Here is a 17,548-nt window from a genome sequence, read left to right as displayed (position 1 = left end):
TCATTTAACCTTATTTTTCAAACTGCCAAAATCATGTCATGTTATTTTAACAGTATGAATAAAGCAGTTTTAGAAGTGGACGACTCCAACGTCAAATTCCTCCGGACCTTATTAAATCGTCATCGGGGACATCGGTCACTGCAGTGGACATCATGTCATGTCAACAGGTCAGAGGTTATCATTATTGTTATAGGAAAAAGGTTACTGATTAATACTTTTAACTTGTGACGACAACATGTCTTCTTTTCTCTCTTGTAGGTCAACTGGAATGTCAGTGAATGCGCATCATCAACCACGGGAAGTGTCCTGTACGCTGCATGCCAAAGGTGCTGATGAATAAGTTGATCACCGTGGTGATGAACACTATGATGGTGGTTACATTGTTCAAGTAGTCCAGGCGCTTTTGAAGGGTGGAGTTATTCACATCCCGACGCCCTGTCACACACATGCATAGCAAAGACACGTTTTGTTTTTAATCAATGCATTTATTTATCACTTTGGGGCTGAAAAACGTATTTTTGTACCATGACACCAAAAACACTCGCAAAATGCACCTTATAGAACACCTTCATATAAAGTTAGTATATTGCATGTTTATTGTGAAAGAAATTCACCATTTTAGGTACAACGGTCACTACAGTGGACATATTCTCATGTTATCACATTACAGAATGCACGAAATTCCTTTTGAGCGCATAAAATATTAATGTAGTTTATTTTTTCAAATTTATCAATCATATACTGTACATTATTTTTTATTTTTTTTTGTTCCTCAGAAATGCAGCCGGGCCAGCAGCCAGCGGAAGAAGCCCGTCCTCTTGGATCCAAAGAAGCTGATGAAAAAGTTGATGACCGTGGTGAGGAAAATAACCCCCGTGGCCACGTTGTTCAGGTAGTCCAGACGTTTCTGGTTGGACACCACGTTCAGGTCCCTGCGTGCTGCAAATGTGGGTGGGCAGGCGTGGGGGGTCCATAAATTAAATGTTTACACAGCCTCTTGTTTGTTATCAATGATATGGTTAGAATGAAATAACACCTTAGATACGTTTAATGTATCTGAAAGTTGATTATTTTTAACCCTATCATGCATCCTGTAAGTTTATAAAATTATAATATGGCCACTGTAGGTTAATGAAGTAAACTCGGTCCTTTGGCGCCCTCCTGTGGCTTCATTGAAGTATTATTATTTTTGAAATTTAAACAACCATTTTTATTCACAATACAAAACGCTGAAAAATCCATCCTAGCAAGCAGCTGCGTTGCGTGCCGAAAGCGGACTTGATGATATTGACGAGCAAGGTGAGGAAGACGATGCCCGTGGTCAGATTGTTGAGGACGTTTAAGAGCCGCTGGTATGAAGGGAGCAGGGTCAACTCGACCCGGGCTGGACACACATAACACACATATGCATGTATGTGATGTGGTTGGTCTATTATGGTGGTTCATATAACTGTTGTAAAGTATCAAATCATCGTTTTCAAAAGTACCACCATCACAATCAATCGGAAAAAAACAGTACGGTTAACATCCGACTTACGACCGGCTCGACTTACGACCACCCGCACTTACGACCAAGACCTTATTTAAAAAATATATATATATATATATATATATATATTCTACGCCTTACGACCGTTCCGTATCCTCACATTAATTATGATTAGTGTATTAAGTTCGTCCACCGAAATCCGTCGGGCTTTAAAAGTGCATCCTGGCAAAGAGGCCCGTGCGCTCCATCCCAAAGACAGAAATGAAGATGTTGGTAACAAAGACGAGGAAGATGACGATGGTGGCGCTGTTGTTGAGAGCGTCCAGGCGCTTGTGGTTGGCCTCGTCGTTGAGGTCTCGCCGAGCTACGGCAAGATGTAGAGATCTCTAAATAGCGTCGCAAGCAACTTTTTATTATTATTATTTCTTTGCATTTCATGCATGTTACAAATTTCAGGGTTTTAGTATGTTAACATGGCGTCTGGATTCGATCTAATCAATGACAATGTCTCACCTATGATAATGATCAGGATCCCGGCGACTATCTGAAGAGCCAGTGAGAAGGAGATAAGAGTCAAGACAGCTGCGTAGTACCTGAAAAGGTTCGAAAAAGACACATTTGTACATCAACGCAACAAATTTGCCAAATTGATTTATGATGAAATCTGCTTCTAAGACTTCACCTGTATCCCGCCCCCTGCTCGATGACGGTCTTCATATGTGTGATGTTCGCCAGGAAGAGAGCAATATCCAGCATCCCCTCGGCCGCGGTCTTCTTGGTGGCGTACAGGTTCATGTTCAGGTTAGTGGGCGAACCACCCTATGGTAAAAATAATAATAATAATAATTTTCTTATGTGAAGCACATTGAGTTACTCTGCTTATGTTGTGTATGTTTAAATGGTGGCCAAAAACTTTAAATGACATGTATTATTTATTATTATTATTATTATTATTATTATTATTATTATTATTATTATTATTATTATGATGTTATGATGATTATTATTATTATTATTATTATTATTATTTTGCATTGCATATTATACATGCATGCACATGCAAAACATGCATGTTACAAATTTGAGGGGTTCATTCTTCTTCTTCTTCACATTATTATTATTATTATTATTATTATTATTATTATTATTATTATTATTTTACCTTCGGCCTTTCACTTCAGGTGTCGCCACAGTGAATCATTGTCCTCCATTTAACCCGGTTTTGCATTATTATTATTATTATTTATGTATTTATTTATTTGCATTTTAAGCATGGTACAAATTATTATTATTATTATTATTATTATTTATTTGCATTTTATTTATTATTATTATTATTATTATTATTATTATTATTATTATTATTATTATTATTATTATAGATGTACTATTATTATTACATACTGTATTTATTATTATTGGCTGCAAAAAAATAAAAATAACATCAGCCACAAGAGGGCAGCATCGCCCAGTATACTCATTGACCAAGAACGAGCAAGAAAGTTGTGTCATATAAAACCAGCCACAAGAGGGTAGCATTGACCAGGGAAAAATGCACCATAACGGTTTAAACAAGTCTTAGTATTTGTTTCTGAAAAATATCAGTGCTTCCTAAGTAGATATTTGAGTGTCCATATTTTTCATGTGATGGAAATATCACAAAATATGCATGACGTTCAAGGGAGAGAAAAAACAAAAACAAATGACATATTATTACGTAACCACACACAACAATGACCAATGGGGCCCTGTTTTCTTCTTTCGTCGCTTGCCCGCTGCTGCACATACTGAACTACGCAACATTTTTTCAGCAAACTTTCTGTCCACAAATGGATCGTTTGACTTTTGTGTGTGTGTGTGGCGTCATGCACACAAAATAGAGATACGTTTAAGTAGACGTATCCACTATGTGAAACGTCAGCCCACAAGAGACATATTTTACTTTTTTACGACCTCACTGCTATGAAAATCCAGAATAAACATGGCACCTATTCGCAGTGCTGTTGTTTTTTTTTAATTTTATTTGACCCCTTTGCTGTTTTTATGGGACATTGTAATTTAAGTCAGTTTGGAGCTTGGTTTACCACGTGCATGACGTGTGTGCAGTAAAAAGTTTTTTGTATGTGTTCATAGTAAAAGTGCTTCCAGGAACCCGATTACTAATCCTACATTTACTTCCTTTTTTTGCACTGAAGTATTGCTGATACATTTCCTTATAGATGGGACGACAAGAAAAATGTCAAAAAAAACAGAAGTCTTATTTTTCAAACCCCACTTACGATATGATTTACAACCCATTTTCAACCAAATCTGGAAAATCTCCCAGAATAAATCCAGCCATTCCTAGAATTGTTCGGAAAATATGACAAACACGTGTAGTAGTTTGCCCAGAAAGCCTTTTTTGCCATTTTTTTTTTAAATAGAAAAAAAAAAGCTATTGAATAGAGCCAGCAGTGAGTGGTATGTTTAGAATGTATGTGGCGCGGGTCCACCACCCCCCCCCCCCCCCACATTGTGGTCTCACTCCATTTACATCAGCTTTGGACAGACGGCCAACACACACACACACACACACACACACACACACACACACACACACACACACACACACACACACACACACACACCTTCCTGTTTCAATGGTTTTGTGAGGTCCAGATAAGGAGTGAGGACCACCGTTGCTGATAAATTTAGAGAAGAAATAGTGTCACATTTGAACACTAAATGTCACCCCATTTCCCACTTCAACTTCTGTAAAAACAAAGCAATAAAAAGTGGATTTGAAACTGAAATAACAGCAGGAGTGAGGACTCTGAATGGGTACATTCAAAGTCCTCACCCCTGCGGTGAATTTGGTTAAAATATCGTTTTACTTTTTGTGGTATGAGCTTTTTCCTCTCATTAACCACGCACACACACGCCTAAACACACAGTGAGTAAAAGTGTGTGTATCCAAGTGAAATGAAAATACACACCAAAAAATCACTTTGGGTGAATTTGTGAGGACCTTTCTGAAACTTTAACAGATGCATTTGTCGACCCTCTAGAAGACTTTTGAATGAAAAACTTCTGAGGACCGGCCAAAAAATGTCCTCACTATGTATGGTATAAAATGTTAGTGGTCCTCACAAGAATAGTCATACAAACGCACACATATAACCGAAACACTGGAATTTCCTCCATATGCTGTTACCCTGAAATTTTCCTGCTAGGTACAGCAAGGCTCACATTATTGTGATTGACAGCCATGGCAGGTGGTAGCAAAATGTCAACATTCTGTCTCTCACATTTCCGCACTGAAAACACAAAATAATTTGGCTTTAGGGCATTTTTACCCCAAACATGTCACCTATGATCAAATAATTAATCAACAGCATCCTACGAATACTCATAACTGATCCCCCCCCCTCTCATGTCTGCAGATGTTTTGTCATTCCAGCAGTTGCGAAAGGCCGGCGTCGCTTCGGAGCGGAGAAAATATATTTAGCCGTCAGCCCCAGCGTGTGTATTTATGCATGGAATACTTCCTCGAAATCCAGAGTCCTCGTAAAAAGCCGCAGATCCCTAAAAAGCAGCGATCTTGCAAAAACACCGACCCTGCTGAACAAACGCCCTCACAGCCAAAGTTGACACACCCACACGCATTCATACACACACACACACACACACACACACACACACACACGCACGCACACACACACACACACACACACACACACACACACACACACACACACACACACACACACACACACATACTTAACACGTGAAAAACAACAGACCGGATTGATTACTTACACAAGAACGCCATGCACTATCCATGCCACATTTTACGCATACATGTACAATATTATGATATTTTATTTTGTTTTAGCTTTGTTTATGCTGCATCTGTCATGAAAACGCTACCCAAATAATGATATAATGTACTGTATTATATCATAAACATACATAAGACCACATGGGAGCCCCCCCATGACCTAACAGGAAGTGCACCTCCCCTGCAGTCCAATTGGTCGCTTTCAAAGCCAATCGTGGAGGGGGCGGGGGAACCTCCAGTAAAGAGTGAAATAACTTTATTTTGAAAGTGCCTGTCCTTCCATCAGTCCATCCTGCCATGCTTTTTTTTCAACACAATGTTTTGAATTACCAGGTCAAGTGGGCAAGAGGCTAACTGTCAATGTTCTGTCTCATTAGCGTAAAATACATTTCGCTCTCAAATTATACACATTAAAACTCCACACATTAAAGGCCTTGAATTTCATTGTATTTTATAATGCTTGCGTCCAAATAATAAAATCCTGCTTTTCCTCTGCTGTCATGATGGCGTTGCGTAATGGTGGATGATATCACCTCCAGGCCGCCATAGCGTCATTCGGCATGCCTGTCTGACGCCCCCCCCCCCCCCCCCCACACACACACACACCCCGCCCCTTCCTCGGCATGTGCGGCGCATATGTATGCATGGATATGTGCAGGTGGGTGCCAAATGGGCGGAGCCAAAAGGCATCTGTCCATCAATGCTTGGCCAGTACACGCTACATTGTGTCATCCCAACAATAGCACCCGTAGCATTAGTTTAAAAACTGCACATCATCCTTCTATTAAAAGAGTGTTACATTTTGTTTGTAGCATTCACATGAAATTACGTTTATCAGAGGAACGACACCACGATAGCATGTCCCCCCCACCCTGCGGCGGCTGTAAAAACGTAGTCGTCGTTGTTTTGAGCGTTTGCTGGAAGTTTTTATTACAACCGAGGCTTGTTTTGAAAGCAGACGCACCGATTTCAAAGCAGGCCTTTTGTCAGCGCAATAGCTGGAATTCCTGTGGCTTTTTTTGGGGGGTTGCTCATAAATTTGGAAAATACAGTAGCCGATGAACCACAACATGGCCGATGCGAGTTTAATAACACGCTTGTGAAACTAACGTACGGTTTGTACTTTTAGGTTTAACTGTCATGCTGTGGCGCTGCTTTCTTCTGCGGTCATCGTAAGAAATGAGGTCAGTGAATTCTTTTGAGACGTTGTCGCACATTTAGTTTGTTTTGTTTTTTGTAAATAATGAAAATCAATCAAAATGTACCTTGTGGGTGTCCCCGAAAACATACATTAAATCTAATAGTGAGGACATTTTGATCTCAATTAGTCACGGTGGTGTCTGTATCCAAAGCAAACAAGATGGAACATAATAACTGCCAACAGGGTGAAGGTTGCCAACACGATTTCTGCACGAAACGTGTAGTAAGCGCGTGCGTACATACGTTATAATTAGCAGTACACTGCATCGGCTACATTGCCCTCGAGGTAAGGCTGTGGTGTGTGAACTGATATCTTTTTGCTTTCAGATTGTTTTTTACATTGCACCCAAAAATGAATAAATACATAAGTAAATACATACATAAATATGCAAATAAATAAATAAATAAATAAATAAGTAAATAAGCAAATAAATAAATAAATACAGAAATACGTACATAAATACGCAAATAAATAAATAAATAAATAAATAAATAAATAAATAAGTAGGTTAATAAGTAAATGAGTACATGAGTAAATAAATAACTAAATAAATAAATAAATAAATAAATCTTCTTTTCCTTTTGGCTTTTCCCTTCAAGGGGTCGCCACAGCAAATCAGTGCCCTCCATCTTTCGAAGTTTGATCCGCATAAATAAATAAATAAATATGTGCGTGCAAAGTGTAAACCTGCGAGATGTGACATCACCCTTCCTGGCTTTCATGATTCGGACCTTCCTTGGCGGCCAAGACACACACACTTCCTTCCTCTCTATGTGCAAAATAAATTTTTTTTTACTCGCCGTGCACCCTCAAATGTCACATAGATGATCCAGATTACATGTGGGCAAAATTATAATATATCCAAAGTATTTAAGATTAGATTAAGATTAAAAAAAGGTCTGACAATTCAGGGTTAGAAATCTTAGACTCCCTTCTTTCGTCAGAAAAAAAAACACTTAATTCCTAAATTATATGCGTCTGGGGTTATATGAGCTTGAAATGGGGGCGGATGTCCAAAATACAATTATATAGCGCTTTAACAACAGCTGAAACTGGAACAAAGCACTAACATAGAAAAAAGGGAAATGCTGCCCCCCTTGTGGAAGAGGAAAAACATTGCTAGAGGTCTGATCAGCACTTTATCAGCACCCAAACAAGAAAAAAATGAACAAATTCGGGAATGGCGCTCAACGTAATATTTTCAATTTGCGAATGGCACTGAATGAGTTAATTCGCGTATTCTTAATGATCACAGACCAAATTGCCTCGCCAACCACATCTCCTGTCAACATAAATCCGGCCACTTGTTTGGCTTTGGCTCAAATAAACACCGCGGTGTGCTTTCGACTAATTTCTACTCCGATTCCGGAATGACGCACACTTTGGCCCAGCGTGCACAGCAAGTACATACATCACGCTAAATCCATCACCCCCATTTTTTTTCTTCATCGTCTGCGTCCAAGCGAGCTTGTTTGTTTTGGTCGATGAGGTCAAAGGACACACGGATGGTTCTAAATGACACAAACCCGCTCGGGGAGGCTTCTAAATATGTTGCGTCTATATGTTTGCATAGAAGTCTCAGGGGAACGAATATTTGGTATTTGGTCCACCGTCTGCAGACTTTGTATGTTCCCATTTGAGCGATTGCAAAGCGGCAGTTAAACAGGATCATATGATAAGCGTGTTCATATCTGCGCCGCCATTTTTATGACCTGCGTGAAAAGGGAAGTACAGTGATACCTCAGCTTACTAACTTAATTGGTTCCCAGAACGTGTGTGTAAGGCCTAAAGGGTGTCTTCCATAGGAAACCATTAAAAATGAGAATAATCTGTTCCCAGGTCCGCATAAAACATAATTTCTACTAAATAAGCCTTAAAACGACACAAAATATACCTTATTTTTTACTTATAACAAATGTGCTATTGGATTGTTATTAAAGAAATAAACTACTATATAATAAAGTAGTTTTATTTACCTTTGTGATGGTCATTGATGTAGTTGCCTCTTGATGATATCCGAGTGAAGTTGCCGTGCTTTCTCGCCGATAATACCCTAACTCACAATGTCCCCTGCTAGCTGCTTTTCGTTATTCCAAATCAACAGAAGTTTTCCGACCTCTTCTATTGCCTGAGACCGTTGCTTAGACAACACAGAAACACCCTTAGCTACACATAGCAATGGTCGACTTAGCATGCTGCTACTGGGACGCTACGTCACACAAACGCACATCTTGTTCGTGTTTCTCGATGCTCTCCTTCTTCTGCTCGACCGTAATTTTGTTTTGTGTCTTCTTCGGCTGAACACTAGCCTGTGATGGGGTCTTTTTTGGTCCCATAATAGCAAAGTACTCCACTCCATACCATGTCCGCACTCCAAGGGGCTGTGGAAAATTAGTTAGTAAAAGAAAACACTCGGATGAGGGATTTAAAAAAAAACACTTTTCCCAAACTTTGTCGGACACTTTATTGGGCACAAATTCACATTGACAATAGTATAGGCGTGCCTTGAGAGTGTCAAAGGACAAGATGGGGACTGTTTGGCAATTTATGGACTGTATGCCGCCGCCACTCAGGAGGAAGCGAGTATAAATGTCAACATGTGGATTAAGTGTTCGTTGTTAACGCCGCGCGTGCATTATATAAATATAATTATATATGGCGCATCATTGTCTGGCTGTTTTTGAAGTGAAAACAGATGATTAAACTGCTTAAAGCTGCCCGCGGGGGGTATTCACAACAGTTTTGTTACCATTTCGAAGCAATGGTGACCATGAAACACACACGTGTCTTATGTAACCACCACACCCTGCACCATGTGAGGATTTAACCACTTTTGGGGGGTGAGGGGGGGTCATTTAGGAGTCCGCAAAGTGGCCCACAACAGTACCTGGTGGAAACCCACATTAATACACACACACATACACATTCTGGTTCCTCACACTCACCCTTAGAATGTGACAGTTGCCATGTAGGGGCCACACACACACACACACTCACACATACACACGCACACACACACACACACACACACACACACACACACACACACACACACACACACACACACACACACACACACACACACACACACACACACACACACACACACACACACACACGCATACAAACAATGTGAAAAAGTACAAAAATTGGGACATTCATGAGGAATAAAATAAACACAGCCAACAACTAATTTTGAGCACTGAGTTATGGGTCGTTATAATTACCTAGAGACGCTGTTACTTCAAAATCTGGCCGTGCCGATCCTTACTAATTTTTTTTTCTCAGCGCGCGGCGCTGTGCCGCCGTTCCGCTATCCATAGAAAGTGGACGAGAGGTGCAAAGATCCTCGCACCTTGGAAATAGATTTATGGGCACATTTGCGCCACCATGAAAACCGCAAACCTATTAAGAGGATCCCTTTCATTTGTGGTGATGAAAATGAGTTCGGAAATGGTCTTGTGTGTACTTTTTAATGGCCGCCATATACACTTTTTATTTACTCGGCTAGCTTCTGAGCTAAATGCTCTAATGTAAACCTACTTTACCGTTTTAGCTACATGACCATGTTTGTGTTGACTGTGTGAGGAACCAGGGCAATAATTCTTGTTAAAAAAATGAGTGGGATGAATGAACAGCGCCGGCATTCATGGCGGCTAAATGGCGTCTGCAGTGATGAACTTTTGCATTTCACAAGCTACAACCACATCTGCCATGCAGCTGATAGATAAAATGTCATTACCATTCGGTGTCTCCATTAATATTTTGGATTGGATTGGATTAGCCTTTATTCGTCTCGCAGTGGAGGAATTTACATTTCACAGAAACAAAGTAATGAAAGTAGAGGAAAGGAAAGGAAGAAATAGAGAAACAAAATATAGGAGCGGCTGTAAAGGCATCCACTCTTGGGGCACCATCTTGAAGTTAAAATAACAACAAAAAACTACATAACAAATAAGATGGCAACATAAACAATCATGCACATGTTTTTTTTTTTTTTTTTTTTTTTTTTTTTTTTTTTTTTTTTTTTGCAGCTCCTGTATTTTGTTTTTCGACTTCTTCCTTTCCTTTCCTCTACTTTCATGACTTAGCTGCTGTGAAATGTAAATTTCTCCACTGCGAGACGAATAAAGGTACATCCAATCCAATCCAATTCAATCTTAGGCCCTTTCTGCACCCTCTTTGTTTTATGAAGCAGTTCTAGATGATAGAGAAGAGGATTAAAATGTCCTTTTCACCAGTGGATTGGGGACGTCATGGTGAAATGTGCTACAAGCTAAATATTGAAAGCAAACACGAAGCTGTAGCATCCATTGACGAAGACATATTGTCTCACATCTCCGCTTCAATTCCAAGCTGCGGCAGTTCCGCATACACATTGTCGCTTTGCGCTGACGCTGCTTTGATTTTGGTTTTATTTGAACCAAATGAGCTCATGTCCCAAAACTTTAGCTGCTCATCCCCTTCAAACATCTCCCTCACCGACTCTTTCATCCCAACTGTGACTTTTCTCACCCGTTCATCGACCCTCAATCACACGCACGCCGAGCTGTTGAGTAAGAGCACTTTGTTCACCCTGCGGCTAAATATACTCCCCGCTGATAGGCCTGTTGCATGATGGGAGCAAGCAATGCTGATACGGAATATGAACCTTGATAGGCGTGTGGGCGAAAGTGCAAGCATCTGCGTGTGGAAGATCAATGCAACAATATCAGAGGGCGAAGGTAGAACTGCGTCGCTAATGTGCGGGTGTCAAATGTTCATCTTTGGCGAATATCAAGCCAGTCGTGATGAGTCGTCGCTATGTCAGCATGTCGAGTCATCCACTCTTGCTCAATCACAAATATTTTAGTTTTAAGTTCCAACCAATTCCGTAACTCATTCACTGCCAGACGTAGTGCAAACGTGTGTCCACTCCAGTGCCAGGGTTTTTGTCATTTTCACTGAAATTGCAGGACCCACAGAATATTGAGTTTTAGGGCTACATAAACATTCAATGCAGCGGAAAAAAAACACTCTTCTTTCATCAGGAAAAACAAAGAACCAGTACAAGTTTTAGTTCGCTGACGAAGGTTTTCGGATGAGGAACGAAACGTCCGACACCTTCAAAGCAGTAGAGATGACAGCTGAAGAAACCGTTTCATCGATGGACCACTGCTGTACGACTGAGAGCTTACACAGACGTATCAGAAAAAAATGAGTTAATTCCTAAATTATATGAGTCTGGGGTTATCTGAGTTTGAAATGGGGGCAGATGTACAAAATACAATACATATTGATTGATATAGCGTTTGAACAACAGATGAAACTGTAACAAAACGCTAACATGGACAAAAGGCAAATGATGCCCCCTCGTGGAATGGAAAAACTTGCCAGAGGTCTGACCAGCGCCTTATCTGCCCCCCGAACAAATTCGGGAATAGCGCTCCACGTCACACTTTTCAATTCCCGAATAAATTCGAGAACGCCAGCGAATGAGTTAAATGCTTGACAATAGCCTAGTCTCAATGCACCCGACCCCACCTTGACCCTCTTTCGTGAGTAGCCGCTCTGTTGACCCTCCGCTACATTAGCGTGTATTATTAGCCTTGTCACCTAGACCCTAATTGATATTTGATTGATGTCGCTGGCGTGGCTTTCGGCCCAAAATAGTCCGCGTTGTCCAATGCCGGGAGTCATCTATAACCCTTGTGATCCTAAGATCTCACATAGGCCGGACATACCGCAGCTTGGCGGCAAACCCCCATCGCATCATTCACGTCGTAGGAGTACTAGCGAGTCACCAACCTGTAAGGGACCGCCGACCGGCATGGTGGATCTTTGCGACGTCAGGTCCATATCTCTGCCTTGGTCCCCGCGCTGAGTTTTTCCTAATCCCTGCATAATCAGGAGCGTTGTGAGCAAATCCGACGATGGCAGAGGTCCCTATGAGAGGAAATTGCGCTAAAATGGAGAGGACACAGAAGCAGAAACAATTAGCTTATTGACCTCGAGCTCAGTCCCCCCCACCCCCTTTCGATTCCCATTCTCTCTCTTTTTACACACTCCTTGCATGTGTGTTTCGTCCAAGTAATCTGCGATAAATACAAAGGTAGCTAAATCGCATCCGTGCAGACAGTGGGATACAGTGGCCCTATACATATATATCACTACTTATATCCCAAGTTGCATTCACGTTTTAAGACAAAAGTCAGAGGAAATATTCTGTTATAAAAGTACGTACTGCAGGGATGCGATTTAGATACCTTTGTATTCATGGCAGATTACTGTCTGGACAGTAGGGATATATATATATATATATATATAGGGCCGAAACTACAAGTAAGACTTTAGTTATATGAAGCAAAACGTCCGACACCTTCAAAGAAGTACAGATGACAGCTGAAGAAACCTTTTCATCAATGCAACTCTTAATTTCAGTACCATTGAACAACATTCCAAGAATGTTCCCGTTTGATTTGAGCTGTTCCACAAATTCCATCTTATGGGTTTTCCGGGCTTTGGCTTCTTTTGACTATCCTGTCGGCGCACAATGGAGTATTTCATTCAGATTGTTAAGAGTGGTGGGGGGACTATTATAGCAGCAAATTCCATGTTAATCCCTAAATGAGAGGCCAAACCCACCCACCATTTTTTCTAGAATCATTCCTCGAGACTTCTCATTTGTTGCGTTCCGCAAGTTGCTTCTCGTTCTAACGTTTACAGTCATCATTTCAGAGAAATAAATCAAAGGAAGGCCCATTGCTGTCACTGTAAAGCTCGATGCGCTTTGGACAGCTCAATGAAGAATTTACTTTTTTTATAGGCTTCAAAATAGAGTGATACCTCGGCTTATGGATACTTTAGCTAAACAACTTTTCGCCTTACGAACATTAAATTCGCGAGAATATAATCTTGGCATACGAACTAGTTTTCGGCGGACAAACCAAACCACATGGTCAAACAAGGCCACGGTGGCTGGCAGATTCGTTTTCCACGCCTCCTTTCTTTGAGTACAGACGTGGTTTGTTATCGAGTAGAGTACTTTTGCTATTATGGGACCGAAACAGACCCCACCACAGGCTAGTGTTAACCCGAAGAGTACACTTAAGAAAATTAGGGTCCCCCCTCCGGCTCCCCCCTTTTCAGGAAAGTCAAGTGGCTTCAGCACAAAGTGTAGCAATGTTGCGCGTGTGTAAACAGTTGCGAAACACTAGCGCGACCTGCCACGCGAGCTTCTTTCATTCAAGGCATCCTCCTGTGTGAATGGGAAAGTTTTTTTTATGAGTGCCCAAAAGTTATTTTTGGCACTCCCGGAGCGAGCCAACAGAGTTTATGTCGTTACAACACCAAAAAAATATTTTGAAAATATATAATATACATTTGTATTTTCCTAACAGGGATAGATGTCATTGTGACATCCGACACTTGGTGCGCCAGCACAAATGATTCCTTTTTGTGTTTGTCAGCCTATCTCATTGTTGTCTTTACACTCTTTGTCTCCTTCACTCTCATTTTTCAGTGCCAGGCTCTGCTGGTCTACCTCACAGACACACACACACACACACACACACACACACACACACACACACACACACACACACACACACACACAAATGGAGACAGCAACCAGTCAGTGCCAGTCACGTATGCACGCGCACAACGACGCACTACTAACCGATCACATGACCCCTTTTCCCGATTAAATTGCATATGTTCATTCAAAATTAATGTAAAAGTGGCTTGAACCCTTTCATGCACCCATGTGTCATTTTTCATCTTCTTTTTATTTTTCATTGCTAGGTCGTGTGCAAAAAAATAGCGTCACTGTTGATGTTTGTCATTTCAAAAGGTTCTGAATGTGCTTTTTGTACCCGGACCACCCCCCTGCTGCACCTTCTTAACACGTCAAATGTTTTACATGTAATAGATTTAGGGCTAATGTGATTCATTGATCACTAAATTGCGCTTTTCCCCCTTATATTGCCATTAAAGTGAACTCCTGACTGTCTCATTTGGACCCAACGCCAGAAGACAAGGCCCACGTTTCCCAATTTCGCAAGTGCGGCTATTTCGGGAACAAACCAATCCGAACGAGATAAACTTTGTCCGCGTAGATGAAGAAGATGACATCAACGGCATTCTGTCTTGTCACAACATCGCCGCCCACTCTTTTGCAAGATAGCTTACAAGCCCATAAAAGAAGGATGATAATCACCGAGGTGAATTCAGATCCTCCGGAGAATTCCCATCCGCCTAACTGAGGAATTCCCAAAACACAATTACAGTTTGCGACTAAACCACAAGGTCATATTCAAACTTCTCCCAAGCGCCGCAGGGGAGAAAGAGAAAGAGCCAGTTGATTCTAATTGCCTCCAAATTGGACACTTACCAGCGGGATCGAGAACATATGTCGTTGAGGAGAAGAATGGGATTCCACAAGGGTGGGAAGAGATTGGAAAAGAGGTGTGGATGGCGGATTCAAGATTGGGCTCTTCGGTGACACTCTCTGGTGGAGGGATTTACTGCAGGGCGCGTTTTTTGGTGAGCTACAGGAACGCTTTAACATTAGCGATGCGGTCAGCGACTGGTTAGCACGTCTGATTCACAGTGGAAAGGTGCAGGGTTCGATTCCGGGTACTCTGGTTTCCTCCCACATTCCAAAAACATGTGTGGCAGGTTAATGGAACACTTTAAATTTTCCCCAGGTGTTAGTTGGAGAAACGTGAGGGTTTCTTGTCTGTATGTCTCGCGATTGGCTGGCAACCGGTGCTAGGTGCATCCCACCTACTGCCCCGGTATCGATTCGTGAAAGGATAAGTGAATTAGGAAATGGATGGATCGATTATAAGCAATGACTATGTGCTGATATTTTGCCACTTTTAAGTATTTCAACAAGTTGCCATTTCATAAGTTTCCAATTTTCTTTTTTAGGTACGTTGGATCTAAGTCTGACAGCCAGTCATGAAAATGTGTGAGTAAATGATGCTTCCTTATACAGGTAACATCCGACTTACGGCCGAGTTCTGTTCCGACCAAACGGTTGTAAGTCAAAATGGTCGTAAGTCGAAATCCATTCAAAATGTTGAATAGAGACTCGGAAAATTGTCATACACGTTGCCGGCCTGCTAGCATGTTGCGGTGCCAGGCGTACAATGAAAATTTTAAAAATAGGGTCTGGAGGTTGTGGTCGTAAGTACGGGTGGTCGTAAGTCAAGCTGGTCGTAAGTCGGATGTTACCTGAAATTGTCATTAACGAACATGAAAAACACTCAAATCTGCAACAAAAAAAGCTCGACTCTCATCATAAACTTGGTCAACAAAACATAATAATAATAAATATTTGATAGACATCGCCTCTTAACTGGTACTCTAAAGAGGGAGCACATAACTCCTATATAAATCAATATGTATTTTATTGTGTTAACTCCATATTTTGGACACAAAAACTCTTTTTGTGTCATTTTAGTCCTACAGAAGACTACATTTTGTCCTTCTTTGACCACAAATAAAAAAGGAATTGAACAGTAGAAGACTCAAAGTGAGAGTGAAAGTCGCCCGATTTAGCTCTACTTTACGACCTGTTGCAACCCGCCAAGACGGTGTGCCCGATTACCGGGAATCTTAGTAACTTGGGGGCACACGCTGTCCTCTGGTTGCGTTTATAGCTGTATCAGGTGACATGCAATGAAAAAAAGTGAAAAAAACAAGACCACGAGAAATGTTGTTGTACTCGTTTGATTTTAAATCAGCAGAATGTTAAGAAGAAGTGAGCAATGAGGACGTGAACAGAGCCACCGGTCTGGTCTGTCACCTATGTGGGAGGTATCACCCCCTCGGGGGTGCAACTACTGCATGTCATATAATCCACATCGCTGGAATACATGTCACTCTTCTCTTCAGGCAGATGCCTTCCAGTGAAACCTTGTTGCTTGTCAGAGTGATGAGAGAGAATTGAATAAATCAGGCACACTGACAAGTTATTCCGAATGAGGGGCTGATGGAAGGGGTCTCCATGCGTTAAACTTCACTTCAATTTCAAATATTCCTACACCGAAGGCTAATAGACCTGAAATCGTGTACATGCTCGTTTTTTTTTCTCTTTGTGGCCTGCAAATTCAGCTGGGCTCCAGATCACCTAAAACGTTCATGAAGATCAGCACAAAAATGGATGCATGGCACAGTTGAGCAGGTGAAGCCGTTTCCATTTATTGTGATCATATTCATGCTGCAGATGCAATGCACACATTCAGTGAACACTTTTGTGATGATGCTACTTAAGCTAATGCTAAATGAACAAAAAGCACAAACATAATTATGCAAGCATCATAAATACATTGTTAATGTAGTTATTTACAACCACTTGTTCCATAAAAGTGATTGACAGACAAAAGCAATGCATGAATTATGACTGGAGACCCCACAAAATAAAACACTAATGATTCTAAAAGCTCGCAAAGTTGGGGATGTGCAACTTTGCTGGATAATGAATGCATTTAATATATATTGAGTGTGATTAAAATGTTTATTGTGGCCCTTTGTGTTGTATATAATGATGGGGTAACCATAAACAGAAGAGACCACCGCTCTGTTTTATTTTGAAAATCAGTTTTGTTTATTTCCGAATGTATTCCGGGATAACGTCGTAGCGCTTTACGCAATAGTTGGCTTGTCGAGTCATCGCTGTTAAGCCGTTCAGAACCCTACGAGAGTCCGAACCGGAGCTTTAAAATCTGCAACTCAACAAGCCTCTCCGAGGATTTTACTCACTTAACATGGCACTCAATGGACAAGTTATGGATGCAACCGATAAAATTGCGTGATCATTTTGATTGACAACAAACGGAGAGAAAGCACCAGACCCACCGCGATATTTGTGGACGAACTTGGGTTCTCAGCCCGGTGGGAGGTGTCTGTCTTGCGGCTTGCAGCTGCCTGAGCGCCCCGCTAATCGCGCCGGTTCTCGGAGCTCTTTTTCCCCCATGTGGACATTGGAAGTGATGGTGAAGCCTTGTTTTGGTTGGCTTTCTACCCGTCTCTCTGGGCTTTTCGTCAGGCG

At 41.2% G+C, this 17,548-nt stretch overlaps 1 protein-coding gene across 3 annotated transcripts; it reads right to left on the bottom strand.

Annotated features, from left to right (window-relative positions):
* Positions 1–65: 65 nt before the first annotated feature.
* On the bottom strand, positions 66–17,483 carry LOC148881601 (ninjurin-2-like). 3 transcript variants are annotated; one of them, XM_088988798.1, is made up of 7 exons: positions 17,356–17,483; positions 12,298–12,453; positions 2,172–2,308; positions 2,003–2,082; positions 1,219–1,384; positions 854–939; positions 165–435 (listed from the first exon to the last, which is right to left on the bottom strand). In XM_088988798.1, exons 2-7 carry the CDS (start codon positions 12,391–12,393, stop codon positions 272–274), a joined length of 729 nt encoding a protein of 242 aa, XP_088844924.1. In that variant the 5' UTR covers positions 12,394–12,453; positions 17,356–17,483; the 3' UTR covers positions 165–271. The 3 variants fall into 3 exon arrangements, with proteins under 3 accessions (XP_088844923.1, XP_088844924.1, XP_088844922.1); XM_088988797.1 differs by lacking the exons at positions 854–939; positions 1,219–1,384 and having other exon boundaries at positions 66–435; XM_088988796.1 differs by lacking the exons at positions 165–435; positions 854–939; positions 17,356–17,483 and adding an exon at positions 14,882–15,002 and having other exon boundaries at positions 974–1,384.
* Between the last annotated feature and the right edge of the window lie 65 nt (positions 17,484–17,548).

The sequence above is a fragment of the Hippocampus bargibanti genome, linkage group LG22 (genome assembly GCF_051943395.1).
Source record: "Hippocampus bargibanti isolate YZ-2025 linkage group LG22, ASM5194339v1, whole genome shotgun sequence".
In the NCBI taxonomy this organism is placed as follows: Eukaryota; Metazoa; Chordata; class Actinopteri; order Syngnathiformes; family Syngnathidae; genus Hippocampus; species Hippocampus bargibanti.
Note: the sequence above shows the minus strand (reverse complement) of the source record. Positions and strands in the feature narration are given on the sequence as shown.